Source organism: Rosa rugosa, chromosome 6 (assembly GCF_958449725.1).
Source record: "Rosa rugosa chromosome 6, drRosRugo1.1, whole genome shotgun sequence".
NCBI lineage: Eukaryota > Viridiplantae > Streptophyta > Magnoliopsida > Rosales > Rosaceae > Rosa > Rosa rugosa.
This window is the reverse complement of record NC_084825.1, coordinates 24,337,841-24,353,196: the sequence shown is the minus strand read 5'-3', so window position 1 is coordinate 24,353,196 and position 15,356 is coordinate 24,337,841. Positions and strand designations below refer to the sequence as shown.

General features: G+C 39.4%; 2 protein-coding genes across 6 annotated transcripts; one reads left to right on the top strand and one right to left on the bottom strand.

Annotated features, from left to right (window-relative positions):
* The first annotated feature begins 5,476 nt into the window (after positions 1-5,476).
* On the top strand, positions 5,477-12,542 carry LOC133717062 (pentatricopeptide repeat-containing protein At1g11900-like). Of its 5 annotated transcripts, none has more exons than XM_062143690.1 (7): positions 5,477-6,747; positions 7,143-7,691; positions 8,242-8,367; positions 8,863-8,953; positions 9,835-9,942; positions 10,312-10,410; positions 10,804-12,048. In XM_062143690.1, the coding sequence occupies exon 1, from the start codon at positions 5,696-5,698 to the stop codon at positions 6,740-6,742; it is 1,047 nt and encodes a 348-aa protein (XP_061999674.1). In that variant the 5' UTR covers positions 5,477-5,695; the 3' UTR covers positions 6,743-6,747; positions 7,143-7,691; positions 8,242-8,367; positions 8,863-8,953; positions 9,835-9,942; positions 10,312-10,410; positions 10,804-12,048. The 5 variants fall into 5 exon arrangements, with proteins under 5 accessions (XP_061999674.1, XP_061999675.1, XP_061999673.1 ...); XM_062143691.1 differs by adding an exon at positions 12,060-12,542 and having other exon boundaries at positions 5,478-7,691; positions 10,804-11,031; XM_062143689.1 differs by adding an exon at positions 12,060-12,542 and having other exon boundaries at positions 5,478-7,691; positions 10,804-11,761.
* A 100-nt stretch (positions 12,543-12,642) lies between these two features.
* Positions 12,643-14,188, bottom strand: LOC133716447 (aspartic proteinase CDR1-like). Its single transcript, XM_062143159.1, has 2 exons — positions 13,327-14,188; positions 12,643-13,121 (listed from the first exon to the last, which is right to left on the bottom strand). Exons 1-2 carry the CDS (start codon positions 14,186-14,188, stop codon positions 12,643-12,645), a joined length of 1,341 nt encoding a protein of 446 aa, XP_061999143.1.
* Between the last annotated feature and the right edge of the window lie 1,168 nt (positions 14,189-15,356).

Below are 15,356 nucleotides of genomic sequence, written 5' to 3'. Positions count from 1 at the left end.
GTGGTAAGTGACGAAGCCTTTGCGTGTCGACTTCCCACAGACGGCCCCAATGTTAACGTTAGTGATCCGTGGGATCTCTAGTTAGCTTAGGTGAGAGAGAGAGAGAGATTGACACGAGATGTATAGTGGTTCACCTCCCGCCTTGGCGGGAGACTACGTCCACTTGAAAGCTTATACTAGTGTGTGTCGAGCCTTGCGGCCTAACATGATTACAAGAGATGTTGTAATGGAGTTGGTTGTGGAATGAATGGTGTTTAAGTGGGAGGAGAGTTCCTTTTATAAGTGAAGGAAGCCATCTCCTTTACATTGTTTTCGATGTGGGACAAGTAACAACTATTCTAGTGTGGAAATGCCTAGTTTGTAGAGGCAACTTTGCAAGGGCGGGAAGGTGGCTTCCCGGTGGCGGATTTGCGACTTTCGGATACCGTAGCGTAGCTTGAACATAGGGCTACACGATGCATGTCTCGGTTGGGCCTTGCCATGGCTTGTGGGTGTCCCAAAGAGGGTGTTACTTATGCTTGGTGATGTAGCAAATAGCCTTGCTAGTGTAGGTATAAACACTGCCTATCAGAATACACCTTTCGAACATAGGCATAGCTTTGCTCCACGTCGAATTTCGGGTCTTTGCGCTAGGGCTGGGCAGGTAAAACCGAAATACCGAACCCGTCCTGAACCCGTACCAAAAATAGGCGGGACGGGACGGTATCAAAAATATGAAAATCCCCTTACCGAACTGAATAAAACGGGACGGGATCGATATTAATGTTTTAAATACCGAATGGGCCCGACCCGTACCGATTATATATATATATATATATATATATATATATATATATATATATATATTATTTATATATTATATACATATATACAATATCTTGTCTGTCTTATCTTCTTATGGGAGTATGGGACCATGAGACCATGTGCACCTCTCCTTTTCGCAACACTCTCTCCCTCACCCTTTTATCCTTTATTCCTCTCTGTTTCTTTTCTTTGTTCTCCCTCTCTCTCTCTCTCCCTCCTCCCTCTGTCTTCACCTCTCTGTGGCTTTCTCTCCCTCACCCTTTATTCAGCCTTTCTTTCCTCACCCTTTATTCAACTTCTCTTTTTCAAAGACATCACCACCACACCACTGCACTCCGGCATCCTCGGCCCACCTCCATCTTCGGTCAACCTCGGTGGCACCACAATCGTCGCACCACCCACAAGGAACGCCTTCCAGATCTGTTCCCATCGATTTTAATTATCTTTTTTAAGATCTGGATTTTTTTAATTTGTGCATGTTCTATGAAAGAAATTGTATCTGCAAATCTGCAATTGTGCGGGGTAATTTTAATTTTTTTCTTTTCTTGAGATCCAGGTTTGTAAAAGTTGAGATCGGGGTTTGTAAAAATTGATATTTGAGTTGTATATGGATTTCGACAGTCTATGCCTTTCTAAATCTGTGTTTGCTTGCTTTGTTTTTGTTTAGTTGGCTGTAATTCATGGCTAGAGCCAACCTAGACTGCCTTCCAGATGCTCGCTCGAGAGCATGATCATTTTTTCATTAAAAAAAAAAAAGCTTAAGTACCGAACCCGACCCGGGTCCGTACCGAACCTGTTCGGTTTCAGTACCGTCGGTACCAACTTTGGAAAATCCAAATCCCGTCCCGACCAGTACCGAAATATATTTTCGGGATCGGGTTCGGTATCACTCAGTAACCGGCTCGTCCCGGCCCGTGCCCAGCCCTACTTTGTGCAGAATCTCATCGCGGACTTGATCATACTCTGAATCGAGTCCACTAAGGAACATGTGAACTCGCATCTGTGCCATGGCAGTAGTCTCTTGAGCAACTGTAGCCACTGTGTTATTTTGAGAGGCCATACACTGATCAATCTCCTGAAACATTCCAACCAATTCATTGTAGTAGGTAGGCAGAGTCCGACCATTCTGTTTTGCTCCAAAGCACTTCTTATTTAATTCAAAAATCCTGGTTTCATCAGAATCATCATAAAAGGTCTTCCCCACAGCTTCCCAAACATCTTTGGTTGTTGGGAGTCGGATATACCGATTCATGAGTGATGGCTCCATGGAATCGATGAGCCAACTCTTCACTTTTTCATTATCTGTGGCCCAAACTTGAAATTCAGGAGAGTTCTCATCTGGTGCGGCTCTGGCTCTAGTGAGGTAGCCGACTTTTCCTCGTGCTCCAATCCTCATCTTCATAAGAGGTGCCCATATGGTGTAATTGGATTCATTTAAGGCAACACCGGTTGGAAACGCTGAGTTATCTTGAGCGGTGGTGTGATAATGATTGATGATTGGAGGCATGTTTTGGAGTGCAAGGGTTGCGGGGTCGTCCATTGAGAATCCGCACGTGACCAAGCAAGGGTGCAGGAGGCTTATCGGTTTGGTGCAGGAGGCTAGTTGGTTTTGTTTGAATTAATCACACAAAGGTGTGAGAGACTTAATTAAAAACTGCAGGAGGGGGGTCTACGTCTGCTATGCAAGAGTTCTTGTCGGCTATATGTTTAATAAAGGTATGCGGCAGTTTTTTTTCTTTCTCTTTTGATACAAGTATGCGGTAGTTTCAAGGTGGTGGGGATGACTTTCGAGAATTGTTTTGCACTTTAATGGTTTTTTATGTTTTTCGGTATTCGGTTTCGGGTTTCAAAAAGAATACAGTGCAGGAATTGAGCCTGCTCTGATACCAAGTAGAAAATAAGACCTCAATGTGTTGGAATGCTTCAATATTATTCATCTCCAAAAAGAAGGTTTATAAAGAGATACAAGAGTAATCCTAATAGGAAAATATCTCCTATAACTATACAGAAAAACGTAATCTACATGTACAAGAAAAGAAAATATTTACAGAATATTCTACATGGCCAACTTGTAGTCTATCATACAAAAGAACAAAAGCAGCCTCTCAAGAAAGATCATGGTTCTAAAGAGAGAGCATTTGATAAAGACCGACCAATATTAGCCTTGTGTTGTATCGCATTGATCAAACAGAAGGATTCAGACCTTCATTGGTTCGGGATGAAATCAGCTGTCCCAATTATTCTATCTCAATTCTGTCCTCTCAACATGATTGGGTGATTGAAGGAATGGATGGATTTCAAAACTTTTAATTAGTGCCGAATTAGTTTAACCATTAAACTACTAACTAAACATAAAACTCATTCCTTTAACCCATGATCTTGGCTTATTATGATATGTCTATAAACATAGCATGCATAGTAAGGAAGAACAAAGAGGTAGTTTATGTTCTACTTACCCTTGGAGCATGATTTTAATCCGGTCCAAGTGAACCACCAAAGTTCCTCTCCTTGATCTCTCCTTGTGTGTGTTTCCTCCACCTTGAAGCACCTTGAATTAAGAACTCCTTCTTGTGCTTGTAATCTTCTCTTTGATGTAACAAGTAAAGCCACAAAAGGATATGGCCTCTAAGGATCTTCACCAAGTGAATCAAGAGATGAAGAAAGATGAAATAACAGAAGAAATTATGCAAGTGTTCTTCTTTCCTTTAATTTTTGTAATGGTCCAAGGGAGAACTCTCTCTCTCTCAAATCTGAAAATAATAGTGTGGAGATCCACTCACATTTTTGTCCATGCTTTCACTTTATATAATAGGAAATAAATCCAATTACTAAAAGAAAAATATTGACTTTCATAAAGCCAATATATTGGCTGGTCCATACATGTTATTGGGCACTAAAATTGTGTCTTGGGCTTTCATTTAAGTCTCATTTAGTGAAGCCCAAGTCCACACAAAAATCAGACAATCGTTTAGGCCCAATAGGTTCAGTTTTACCCGAAAATCCTAATTATGTCCAAATAATAAATCTAATTAATTATTTGGTCATAACCAACTCTTGTTTAATCTTCTTCATATACAATCTCAAGGATCCACTTATATGGTGTGCGATCTCTTAGGTTCTAATTAACAAGGCAGTGAAGTTTATAGAAATCATTCTATTTTGTTTACGAATCAAAAACTCCATTTTTGATTCTCCCTTGTTATTAGGATTATAAATGTTTATTAATCCTCGGGGACTTCACAAGTCATGAGTGACGTCTTGCAACATATCATGACTACCCTAGTTAATGTAGAATGACAAAGAACCTATTCAATTGGAATTACAATACAATACGGTCATTCTCTAACACGATGTTCTAAATCACATCATCGGGGTATGGAATTGATATGTCAATCCCCTAATGTGATTTTTCATTCTTATGTGATTCTTAGAATGTGATTAGAAACTCCTTTTTAATCTCATTCAATGCTTTGGCCAAAGACTCATTGAATCACATCTTTGAACATACACCTTATTTACTTAAGGATAGAGATTCCTTATTGTAAACTCACATGTCTCCATGACCGAATTGATTATATCAATGAATGCATCTATTATATCCATTAAGTGACACAATATTATTGCATCATCAAGAGATAATCCATTCACTCATAAGACAACTATGGTGTCTCAGGTCAAAGGACTAATTAATTTGTATTATTGCAATTTAGAGTTCAAGTTTGACATGTAAGTAAGACTCCATACAAGAACTCTAATGATCGCGTTCAGTGTACTCTTTAAGTTAAGAGCACCCACATACTTGTATTAGTGTCTCTACACAAATGACAAGAGACATATCATCCTCCATATTGAGCATACATAGTATGTGCTAGTCTTTCCGGATTATCAATGTCCAAGTGATAATCCTATGACTAGGAACCCTTTAGGATAAGAGTGTGAAATAGTAAAAGTCTCACACATCTAACTCTTTAGATTACTTTCTCTTTAACTCATATTCCTTGGACCTTGTTCAATCAAATATTAAATATAAGCAATGAACAATAAACTTGCCCTTTTGATTAATAATAATTACAATAATAATTATATCAAAATGATTGTTTTAGGACACAACTCTTTCAAATTGGTCCACAGAGATTAAAAAATTATTTTCTTAATATTTTGTTCTATTTTTTTAATCTTTGTGGACCAATCATGTTGAGGGGACATAATTGAGACATAGAAATCTGGGACAGCTGATTTCATCCCCATTGGTTCAAAGGGGTTTGGGATCTGGATATTGGATAGCAAAAGGTTGGACAAGAAGGACATGGCGGCTAGAAAATTGGCAGGCGACCAACCCAAGTAACAGGGCGTGAAGATTTAGGCCTTGAGCCATTGGGCTTTAGGCCTAGTCTATATTCCCATTTTGTCTTTTGGATTTGGGCTTGGTCTTCTACGAAGGGCTTGATCAGATGAAAGCCTCATAGTTTTCCTGACAAATTATCACCGCAAATTATATAATTTCTGTTACCACAATTGCGTGCCTTGACGAGGGCCATGTAGATACAAGAATCGGTTGTGTCCTATCTGGTCAGGAGTTTCTTATGTTTTTCATGTTTTCTTGTTCTTGAGGAGTAAGTGTACAATGTAGTTTTTAATGAACTTTATTTGTGAGAGATTCTCTTCCGTTTAGGCCGAATAGGCATGACGGTATATTGTTTCGGAAATTTATGCTCGTGTATGTAATTTCCTGAAAATGACCCAGTACAATGGTACAAAGTTACAAACTACAAAGTGGTACTGGTAACTACAACAAAGTGGTAAGTGATGACATCGCCTTCCTTGTTTAAACCCTCGACACCTTCACTGCACTCCTAAAACCCCAAATGACAGTCATCTCTGAACCCAGATAATGCTCTCCGCTTCCTCAAGGCGTTTCCGATGTCACAGAGCAGCAGAGCTATTCAAACCCCCTCTGGGTCCCGACCCGTTTCCGTTTCGGATTCAGAAATCTCCACCACTTCCCGACCCGAACAACCGGCCATCCTTCACCACCGTAACTTCATCCATCAACCACACTCACCCCTCTTCCGAATCACAACAACAAACACTAGTGACCCAAATTCTCTCCACCATTGAAAACGCCCCTACATTACTCCAATCCCTACACAACAAACGCTTCTTCCTAACCCCCAAATCTTTCAACCGCGTTTTGATCTCAGCCGCTCAAAGAAACCATCTTTACCTCGTAACCCAAATCTTCAAGCTCGCAATTGCTTCCAAAATCCAACCTTTAAACTCAGATTGCTATCTCACTGTAGCCAAAGCCTTTGCAAGAGCAGATGATTGTGTTGTGGAGCTACTCAGTTTTACCGAGCAAGTATTGGAATTGACCCAACCGAGCATGACAGTAATAAACAGGCTTCTCTTTGCATTGGGTCAATGCAAAGAGACCGATAATGCAATTTTGATCTTCACCCAGGTGAAAGATCGAAACTTTACTCCGGATATGTACACATACAACACTGTTCTTGAGATATTGGGCCGGGCGGGTCGGACAGGTGAGATGCTGGGGGTGTTTGGGGAAATGAAGGAAGCTGGGATTGACCCGGATTTGGTTTCTTACAATACAGTGATAAACCATGTGAGGAAGTTTGGGGAAGTTGATATGTGCTTGTTGTATTTCAAGGAAATGTGTGAAAAGGGTGTTCAGCCTGATTTGCTTACTTACACTGCAGTCATTGATGGGTTGGGGAGGTCAGGAAACATTGAGGAGTCGTTGAAGTTGTTTGGTGAGATGAAGGAGAGGCGGATTCGGCCTTCGTTGTATCTTTATAGAGCAGTGATTAGTAATTTGAAGAAGATGGGGAAGGTGGAGATGGCGGCGAGTTTTATGGAGGAGATGAATTCGTGTGCTTCAAGTCTTTGTGCTAGTCGTAAATCGAATAAATGCGAGTAGAATTGGTGAGTGTATTTTGATTTGGAGTTTATAGGTCTCTTGCTATTTGTTTCGTATTGTAGTGCTTGAAATCTGCTACTCAGTTTCTGTGTTCATCTTCAATATGATGCAATATGATGCTTGTGAAGACATTGTTTAAACACTTTTACATGTCATTTTGATCCTTTGTTCTGTATGCAATAAGACTTGAAAAGAATTGCCTAGGAAAATGCATACATCAGATCGTCAAGTGGAAAAAAAAAAAAGCGAGTTGCTTGCACTAAAGTTGTATGAAAAGAATGATCATTTCAACCGTCATTGCAAGTTTGAAACTGTAAATAAGAAATGAAAACAAGTCTGTATTGCTCTTCCTACATTGAAAGGCAAAATGATGAAAACAAGGTTATGGTTGATATCCCAGCATCTCAAATGCGACTTGAGGCCCTCTCAACTGCTGGATGATGATAAGGAAGATGGGAGCCGGTGTGAGAAGAAGCGCGTGTCATTGGTGGGGAAGCCACATGGCATTGCGAGGGAGGGGTCAAGGAGCGTTGGACCGGAGAGTAGGATGAAGAAGAGGTGGGAGACTGGATGATGATAAGGAAGATGGGAGCCGGTGTGAGAAGAAGTGCGTGTCATTGGTGGGGAAGCCACATGGCATTGCGAGGGAGGGGTCAAGGAGCGTTGGACCGGAGAGTAGGATGAAGAAGAGGTGGGAGATTCCTAGTGAGGTGGTGGTGTTCCAGGGTTTGGAGGAGGACGGTGTTGCTGAAATGGGTGATGTGCTGCCAAAGATTAGGACCGTTTGATGTGTTGATGACATGCCGAGGGGGTCAGGGCTGGCGAAAAGGGTGGCGGAATTGATTGAGATGAAGAAGTATTTTAGCAACAGTAATGAGGTCTGCCAGGAATTGAGTTTTGCAGAAGAGGAGGATGGTGAAGAAGAATAAGTGGGAGCATGGAGGATTTGGTAAGTACCAAACCCTGCATTTCAATTGGTAATTTTGGTTCTGTTTAGTATTGGGAAGCCATAACTCTTGTTATGGAGTAAGTATGCTTTTTTGTTTCTGTTGATGGGTTTGTAAGGTGGAGTTTTAGACTTGGCTTTCTCTGCTGTGAAATGATGGAGAAGGCTTTTTTTTTTTTACCTCTCTTGCTGTCTAGAAGAATAAGATGTATTCATTTCATTCTTCAATGAACATTAGTAATGGTTTCAAGTATGAAACATTTAGTACCTTTATGAGGTATTGGCTTTTACTACCTAGTCTAATGCAGAAATAGTTTAACAGCTATTCCCATTAATATGATTAAGATGATTCAGTGGTTGCTCAGTGCTTACCTAATCTATCTACACATCATTTGCTTAGGATGTCATCTTGGACAATTGATCATAAAAAACACTGAATTTAAAGAGGAGTTCCTAATTATTTTGTCAATTTGGCAAATATCTGAACCACTTGTGTGTTATTGGGAACTTTGTAATTTGGCCTGAGATCTTGAATGCACTGTGATTTCTGCAGTATCGATGAGCAGGTAGCAAAGGATATACAACTAATTGATTCCATTGCGGAGAAACAAGCACAAATATTTTCGGAATAGTGCAAATTGTTTCCCACTGATGTTCAGATTCACTCTATATATCCATTGTAAGAGTTTCTATTTTCCTAAAAGTAAAAAGATTAATCTTATAATCTGCTTTATCTCCATGGATATGCCTTTAGTTCTCTTGGTTTGAGGAATTCTATAGTAAGACTCATATTAACTTAATACTTCTATCAACTACTACAGTGGTAAGGAAGTGTGCTAATCAGTTGGAGGTATTGACTATTACAGGATGTTGTCAAACATATATTCTGGTAAATTAAGATGATACAATGCATTTTCTAATCTGTAAGATGGCACACAGACGTATTATTAATTAGCCATTAGTAAATCAATCAATCAATGATCTCAGGATGACTTACATTCGTCATTGTTTTTGTAGCATCAGAAGGAACAAACCCAGTCCAATACATCAATTTATTATTAAATTGTTTCTGATATGAAAATCCAAAGTAAAACCCAAACCGACGTAGTTAGGATAACCGACTTAATTTGGGATATAGTAGCATTCTGATTGTTTAATGAAAGTTCATTTGCAGGCATGATGTTTCTGAGCTGGAACAAAGGCTTGCAGAACAATCAAAGATACTCTCAAGTCTTCAACAACAGGTTGATGATTAGGCGTCAAAGGTTTGTTTCTTTTTCCTTACATATATCTTCTTGCTTTCGAACCAGTAACCATCCTACGGTTTTCCACTGTTTGCTTATTTTCAAATTGTAGTGCTGCTGTTTGTTAGTGTTATTCTGTAATTATTGTGGTAGTTGAAGTTGTTGCTTATTTAGTTTGCTGCTTTAAATAGCTTTCCTTAGTTGATTAATCCAGCGGGCATCTTGCCCATTGCTCTGTAGTCTGTTCTGGTTTAGTTTCTCCAGCGGGCATCTTGCCCATTGCTCTGTAGTCTGTTCTGGTTTAGTTTCTCCACGAAAATTTTGTTTCACAAAGAGAGAAGAAATGAAGGTCCAGTTTATGCTCTAGCTATGCCAGTCATATATCAGATTTCTTCAACTAAACTATTCAATATAAAGCACAGATAAATTCATCTTGATTTTAAAACAATACTACTCCTCTTCTTGTCTCGTGTAAGCATGAGCCACTCTACTGTCACTACCCTCAACCATAGATTCTGAGTGTTCCCAAGAGTACTCGATCTCTCCAATTCCCTCTGACACCTAAAAGCACCACCTTGTGACCTGTCCATTCCCTTTTGACCTTCACTTGAGCTATACTGCATTACAGGAAGAGATGCTTAGAAATGTCCCCACAAATTTCAAATTGTGCTGTAAGATAAATTTATATTTCATAGTATTAGTTTTAACATTCTTTGATTGCCACTTATATTTATTTTGAGTATTTCTTTATTTTCCAAATGCCTTAGGTTGATTATATATTTGGTGACAAATGCTTCTGTAATTTTGGGTTGTTACTGTAAATCTTATGTATTATAGTTCCCTAGTTGCGTTAATATTTTCTTTTTCTCATTGTGATTATAATTTCTCCCTTTTGCATATAGCATGCTTACAACCCAGATGAGGAGTATGCAGAGGTAGAATCCAGATTGCATTCACATTTGGAATCTTTTCTAGAAACTGCAAGATCATTCAATATGATTTACACCAAGGTCTGACCTGCTTTTCCTTAATATATTGCCTTTTTGACATTCAGCTGTTATTGTTTTTCTTGTTATCTCTTACTATATACTGTACCAAACTGAAGGATTATGGCATAGTTACTTAGAAATGTATATTTTTTTTTCATGATGGTGAATTTTATACTTTTTAGTGGACTCCATATTCACATTGTATGTATGAGAAAATTGAATTTGCTTCTGTGTGCTCCATGCTAGTTGAAAATTTCATCTTTAGCTACTCTGGTCGAATGCTATCATTAATTTTGATGCCATCTACTATATATTGTTATTGAGTTTTTTCTGTGTGCATGTGTATGAGGGACATAGTTTTATTTGCAACCTTGAAATGTCATTTCATAGGAAATACGTCCCTGGACACACATGATGGAGGTAACCCAGCTCCATGGGTTCGGGCCAGCTGCCATTCCCTTGTTGGAGGCATATAAGATGCTTTTGAAGGTATCTCATTGATAATCAAATCAGATGTGAATACATTTCCTCATAGCACATTTTGAGGTTTATTAGACTGAAGCTAAAGTATGAATGACCCTTTCCTAGTCCTTATGCCACCACTGATATATTTTAGTGGTCTACGATACAACGCCAGAACCTTTTTATTTATTTATTTGGTTATATTGGAGGGGAATCGAACCCCTGACCTAGCCTAGTCCTTATCCAATTCCCAACCCTCCCTCTACACTAACACTTAGGAAACTCAATATCAATAAATCATTTGATGCTTCTATATTTCTAAACTCTTTGCTATATGAGTGAAGTCTTTCTGTAGTTCTATAGTTTTCTACTACTGTGTTTCAGATGGATTAATGCGTTTATTTATTGTATTGAGCATAGGCACGTTGACCTAATGATGCCTGGTTGGTGTTGGGTAGGCTCTAAGCATAAGGGACTTCAGTTGGAAGGGGTCAGCAGTGAAACTAGTTGAAAGTTGTATGCACATGTCACTTTTTGCATGAAGATGCAGCTTTTGGAGAAAGTAACTATTTTTTTTCCTGTTTCTGGGGGCCTATATTTGTCAACTTGAATGTTGTTCCCGTCAGATATCTACAGAGGTTTCATGGGGTTTGATTCCTTTCATCACTGCCCTTTTGTCTTAACTCGTAATATTGATCTTCAATGTTTTATGCTGTGTCTCCTCTCTCCCATGTTTTCATGTTAATGCCTCTTCTTGCTGTCATATGGGAATGCTGTAGCAGTTAATCAATCAAATGGCATAGACTTGGCTTGGGTTAACCTCACTGGTGTTTCTTATAGTAAGCAGTTTGTGTACCAACAAAATAATAGAAAACTGAACGATAGAAAGAAGGGGAGTTATGACATTTTGTTGTTGTTTGGGAGTAGGTTGTAGACTTGTAGGAAATGGAAGGAAAAGTAGGACTGGTAGTTCTCCTTTTAACCTGTGAAAGCATTTCCTATAATGATGCAGGTAAAGTCGGTGGGAACGATAAGCAAATAGCGACATGGTTGTGGACCATTTCTGGATTTCTTTCCCTACCATGTATTCTCATTAAACAAGGAAGATCTAGTCTTCCTTCAAATCCATCCCCCCATATATGTTCTTCAATCGCACAATAGAAGAGACCCAAAATCCTCTATTGAGTTTTGTCCTCCTTGCTCTTTCTTGCTCCCCCAACATGTCATCACTTCCTGATAACCTTTTCTCCTTGTGTGTGTGCAAGGGGGTAGGGAGGTTTTGGGCAGGTAAAGGTGGGATGGGCAGATAGCGGGAATTGAACCTGCATCTTCTACTTGGAAAAGAGAAATTCTACCATTCGACCATACTGTAGTATTGGTAAACTGACCAAATTAATATTTGTCTTTCTACAATAAAACCTTATATTATCCTTAATTTGCTTGCCACTAGTTCTTTTTCTTGATATTAAAATGTATTCAAAGTTATAAATAAAACAACACAAAAAGACCACACATAACATAAAAAATGCAGCTTGTGACCAAATAGGTGTGTGAGAAGCTTAAATTCTTCTTATGATAGAATACAGGGTGCACCATGATGCTGCAGTTTTACAAGGCATGACCATGAATTTGTAATAAGGCATCTTTTTTTTTTTTTTGGTTTGCACTCATTGCAGTTCTTGTGGAACTTGAGGAATCTAAGAGACTCACATGCTGCTCTTGCTGTTGGATCATCTGACTCAGTTGCTGGTGAGCCCTCCTGTCACAAGAATATTCTCAGATTGTGAATCTGCATTGACAGTCTTAAGTCATGACCTTGGAATTCTCTCGGCTTCCATTGCTCGAGAGCAAGGTGGATAGGTGAAGTTATGATGACACTGCTGTTGTTTGATGAGGGCTGCAATCTATTCGATTTCTTCCTCTTGATCTGTGACTGGAGAGCATGTCTGGGAAGATTTAGTTTCTTCCTCTTGCATGAAATCGATTTACAATATAACATTGATTCAAGTATGCGTAGCCCATTTCAGTTATTTTTTTGGGTGATCTCAATCCGATACCTTATATTGTGTATCGGACTGACTACTCTGAGGCTATCCTTGTTAAAAATGTAATTAAAACATTTATCCCCATTTATTACTGAAACTCAGTTGTTACGGGTATTACATGCTGTGTGTCAATTTTTCTGATCACTACAATGCCTTCTTTCAAAGAAGAAAAAAGGACTATGCCTTTTATTACATTATGCAATATGCCACTCAATTAATTTTTACTGCAATCAGTTGGCTTAAAAGAGATGGACTCTTTCTTGAGGTCATAGCCTATCAAGAAATTCGTTTGTGCCATACTGCCAAAGATGGCATTACCTTGAGTGATGGGTCTGAAAGCGAAGCAGACAACATCCATTGACACTCTTATGAAAGTGTTCGAAGCTTTCAACTTAACAGCCGCACCGGTGAAATGTGCAGTAATTATGGGAGCTTTGATAGCCGATTTGGTCTTGTAGCAAAGGCTTAAGTAGCGACTAGCGTGTCTTACTCGTTTTGATCTTATGGCCTTACTCATTGTCAATTCCAGCCTATTGTAAAAGTCCTTTGGTAACATTGTTAGTGTAGTCCCAGAATCAACTATGATAATTCCCCTTCCTGGAGCTATTGGCATCAGTGTACTGTTGTATTGCAATTTCTTGCGTCCCACACTCATTGCTTCCAGCTTTACGAAATAGAAAGATTTTAGGTCTCCTGAAACCAAGGTGTTAAATAATAATATTAATAGAGCTGTTGACAAATATCAAAAGTGTTACCAGCCTGGATTTCTAGGCTAGGGGTATGTTAAGTTAAATGTTTAGTATATGTACACAAATATATCGAAACGATGTATCAAATATTGGTATTTGCTAAACAAAAAGTTCGAAGGTACTGTCAACATTTTATACGTATACCATACCTGAAAGTAATGGGGTAGAAACCACCATGGCACCAGAAACCACAGCATTATTACCAAAGCTCATTTTGCTTGAAGAGTTGAGTGGTGAAAAAGCTGGAACAAGGCAGTAGGAGAATTTCCCATCAATTGAAGAATCCATTTGGGAGATAAGGGACATTGATCCACGTCCAAGTCCAATCACGCCTGATCCATCTTCATTAAAAAGTCCACTGTTATTGTGCCCACAACCAATTATAATCTGTGGGAGTGAAATTGTTTGACCTAAGCTAGTGGAGTTGAAAGTGATCGTCTCTGTTGATACAATTCCATTGCTGTAGGATCTATCCCTATAGAACCTTTTGTAGTGACAGGTATCTTCTGAGCAAGAGGTTCCACTTACAGATTGACATTGACTTGAGGGGCAAGAAACCACTTTGTAAGTATTGGAATTCTTCGGATCAAAGAGTGGAGATTTTTGCTTGTAACAGCTGCTGCAAGGCATGCATTGAATCCATGTAAGATCACTAGCTGTATCTGCAACTCCTGAGATTTCTACGGGAGGAGTGCCAATTGATATTTTCATGAGGTACTCGCCCTTGTCTGATACTATTGTAGATTCAGGATCGTTTAATGAAGGTAACAAATTAGTTGATCCGAAGAGATTGACACGGTTGATGGAACGTTGCAAAGCATTTGTCACGCATTGCGAAGGTGTTTCTGAAGGATTGTAGAAAGGAGACAACGGAGAGTTGCGGTGAATGAGCTTCACGCTGAAGCCGCCCATATGGTCAGCTTGTACTAGAGAGAAATGCAACAAATAGGTAACAGATAATGCTAATACCATTGCAATGGGGAGAGAAAGATTATTCATAATCGCAACCATGATCTGTGGTTGAGAAAATCGATTGTATGGAAAAGACACGAAAATGAATCTGGCCCGAGTAAAGAGAGTGAATTTCAAAGCGAAAAGAGAGAAGAAATTAATCTTTCTTAAGCTTCTTTTGGAACATCTTTGATTGGGATTTGTGATGGCTAGATTTCATGAGGTGCTTTCATTGATTGTCCAGATCCTTAGTAATTATTAGAAAGTAAATTACAATATCATTGTAACATGTGGCTCTTTCAAGTCCTGTTTATTGTTCAACGATTGGGAAAATGGAGTTGATGATAGTATCCTTCGTGACCTAGTCGCAATGGTGGATCAAGCATCGAGATTGATAAGCCCTTTCCGGAAAAAGAAAGAGGTCAGAGGGTTAGTCAGCTTCTAATTGAAAAGATTGAAACTTAGATTCTGATGGCTCAACTTGTTTTAGTGGAGCTTCTGATCGAGCTAGGAAAGTTTAGAGCTGCAAATGAGCTGAGTTGAAGGGAATACCAAGGTGATAAAGCTCGGCTTATATGTTTTTTTATCGAATTCAAGCTCAGCTCAAGCTTGATCATCACATTGGTATTCACCTTAACTCGGCTCATTTACACCCCTAAACTTTCCTAAATCGATCATAAGCTCAACTGAAACATGTTGAGCCAGTAGAATCTAAGTGTAATACTCTGGAAATTCGTTATTAATTTCTTGGAATTAATAAAGTGTTTGTTAGTGGGATTTCGTGGTTCGAGGGTGGAGCGGAAATTATTTCGATCAACTATTCGCTCGAAATGTTCGATTCAAGAGTTGACTTTTTATATGTTTAGATTCTGCGGCGGCTTCGTTCTCCCTCCTCCGGCTACCAATCGACGAATCGTTTCTTCCATTCTCTTTGCCTCAGTCCCATCTCCAAGTCTGGGAAGTTTCACGGCATGGGGTTGGCCCGTGCACGGCGCTACAAGGCCGGAAAGATAGGCGGTGGCGCTGCAAATCCCCCAGATCAGAGCTCACGATTCCGGCCACCTCAGGCGGTGATTCTTGGGGGATTTTAAAGCCTAGAGGACGTAGAAGCTTTCTCCCAAGGTGTCTTGCAACTATTCAACTCGTGGTGATCGAATTTTGAAGATTGGGAATCTAGGGTTCTTCGGGTTTCAAACCTTGCGAGGTAAATTCCGGCCAAATGACTTTG

Excerpts from the sequence above, each read along its gene's own strand:
- LOC133717062 (XM_062143692.1), top strand. The coding sequence starts at position 5,696 with ATGCTCTCCGCTTCCTCAAGGCGTTTCCGATGTCACAGAGCAGCAGAG.
- LOC133716447 (XM_062143159.1), bottom strand. The coding sequence starts at position 14,188 with ATGGTTGCGATTATGAATAATCTTTCTCTCCCCATTGCAATGGTATTA. Across the intron at positions 13,122-13,326 it reads TTCTACCCCATTACTTTCAG|GAGACCTAAAATCTTTCTAT; the intron begins GTATGGTATACG and ends CCTTGGTTTCAG.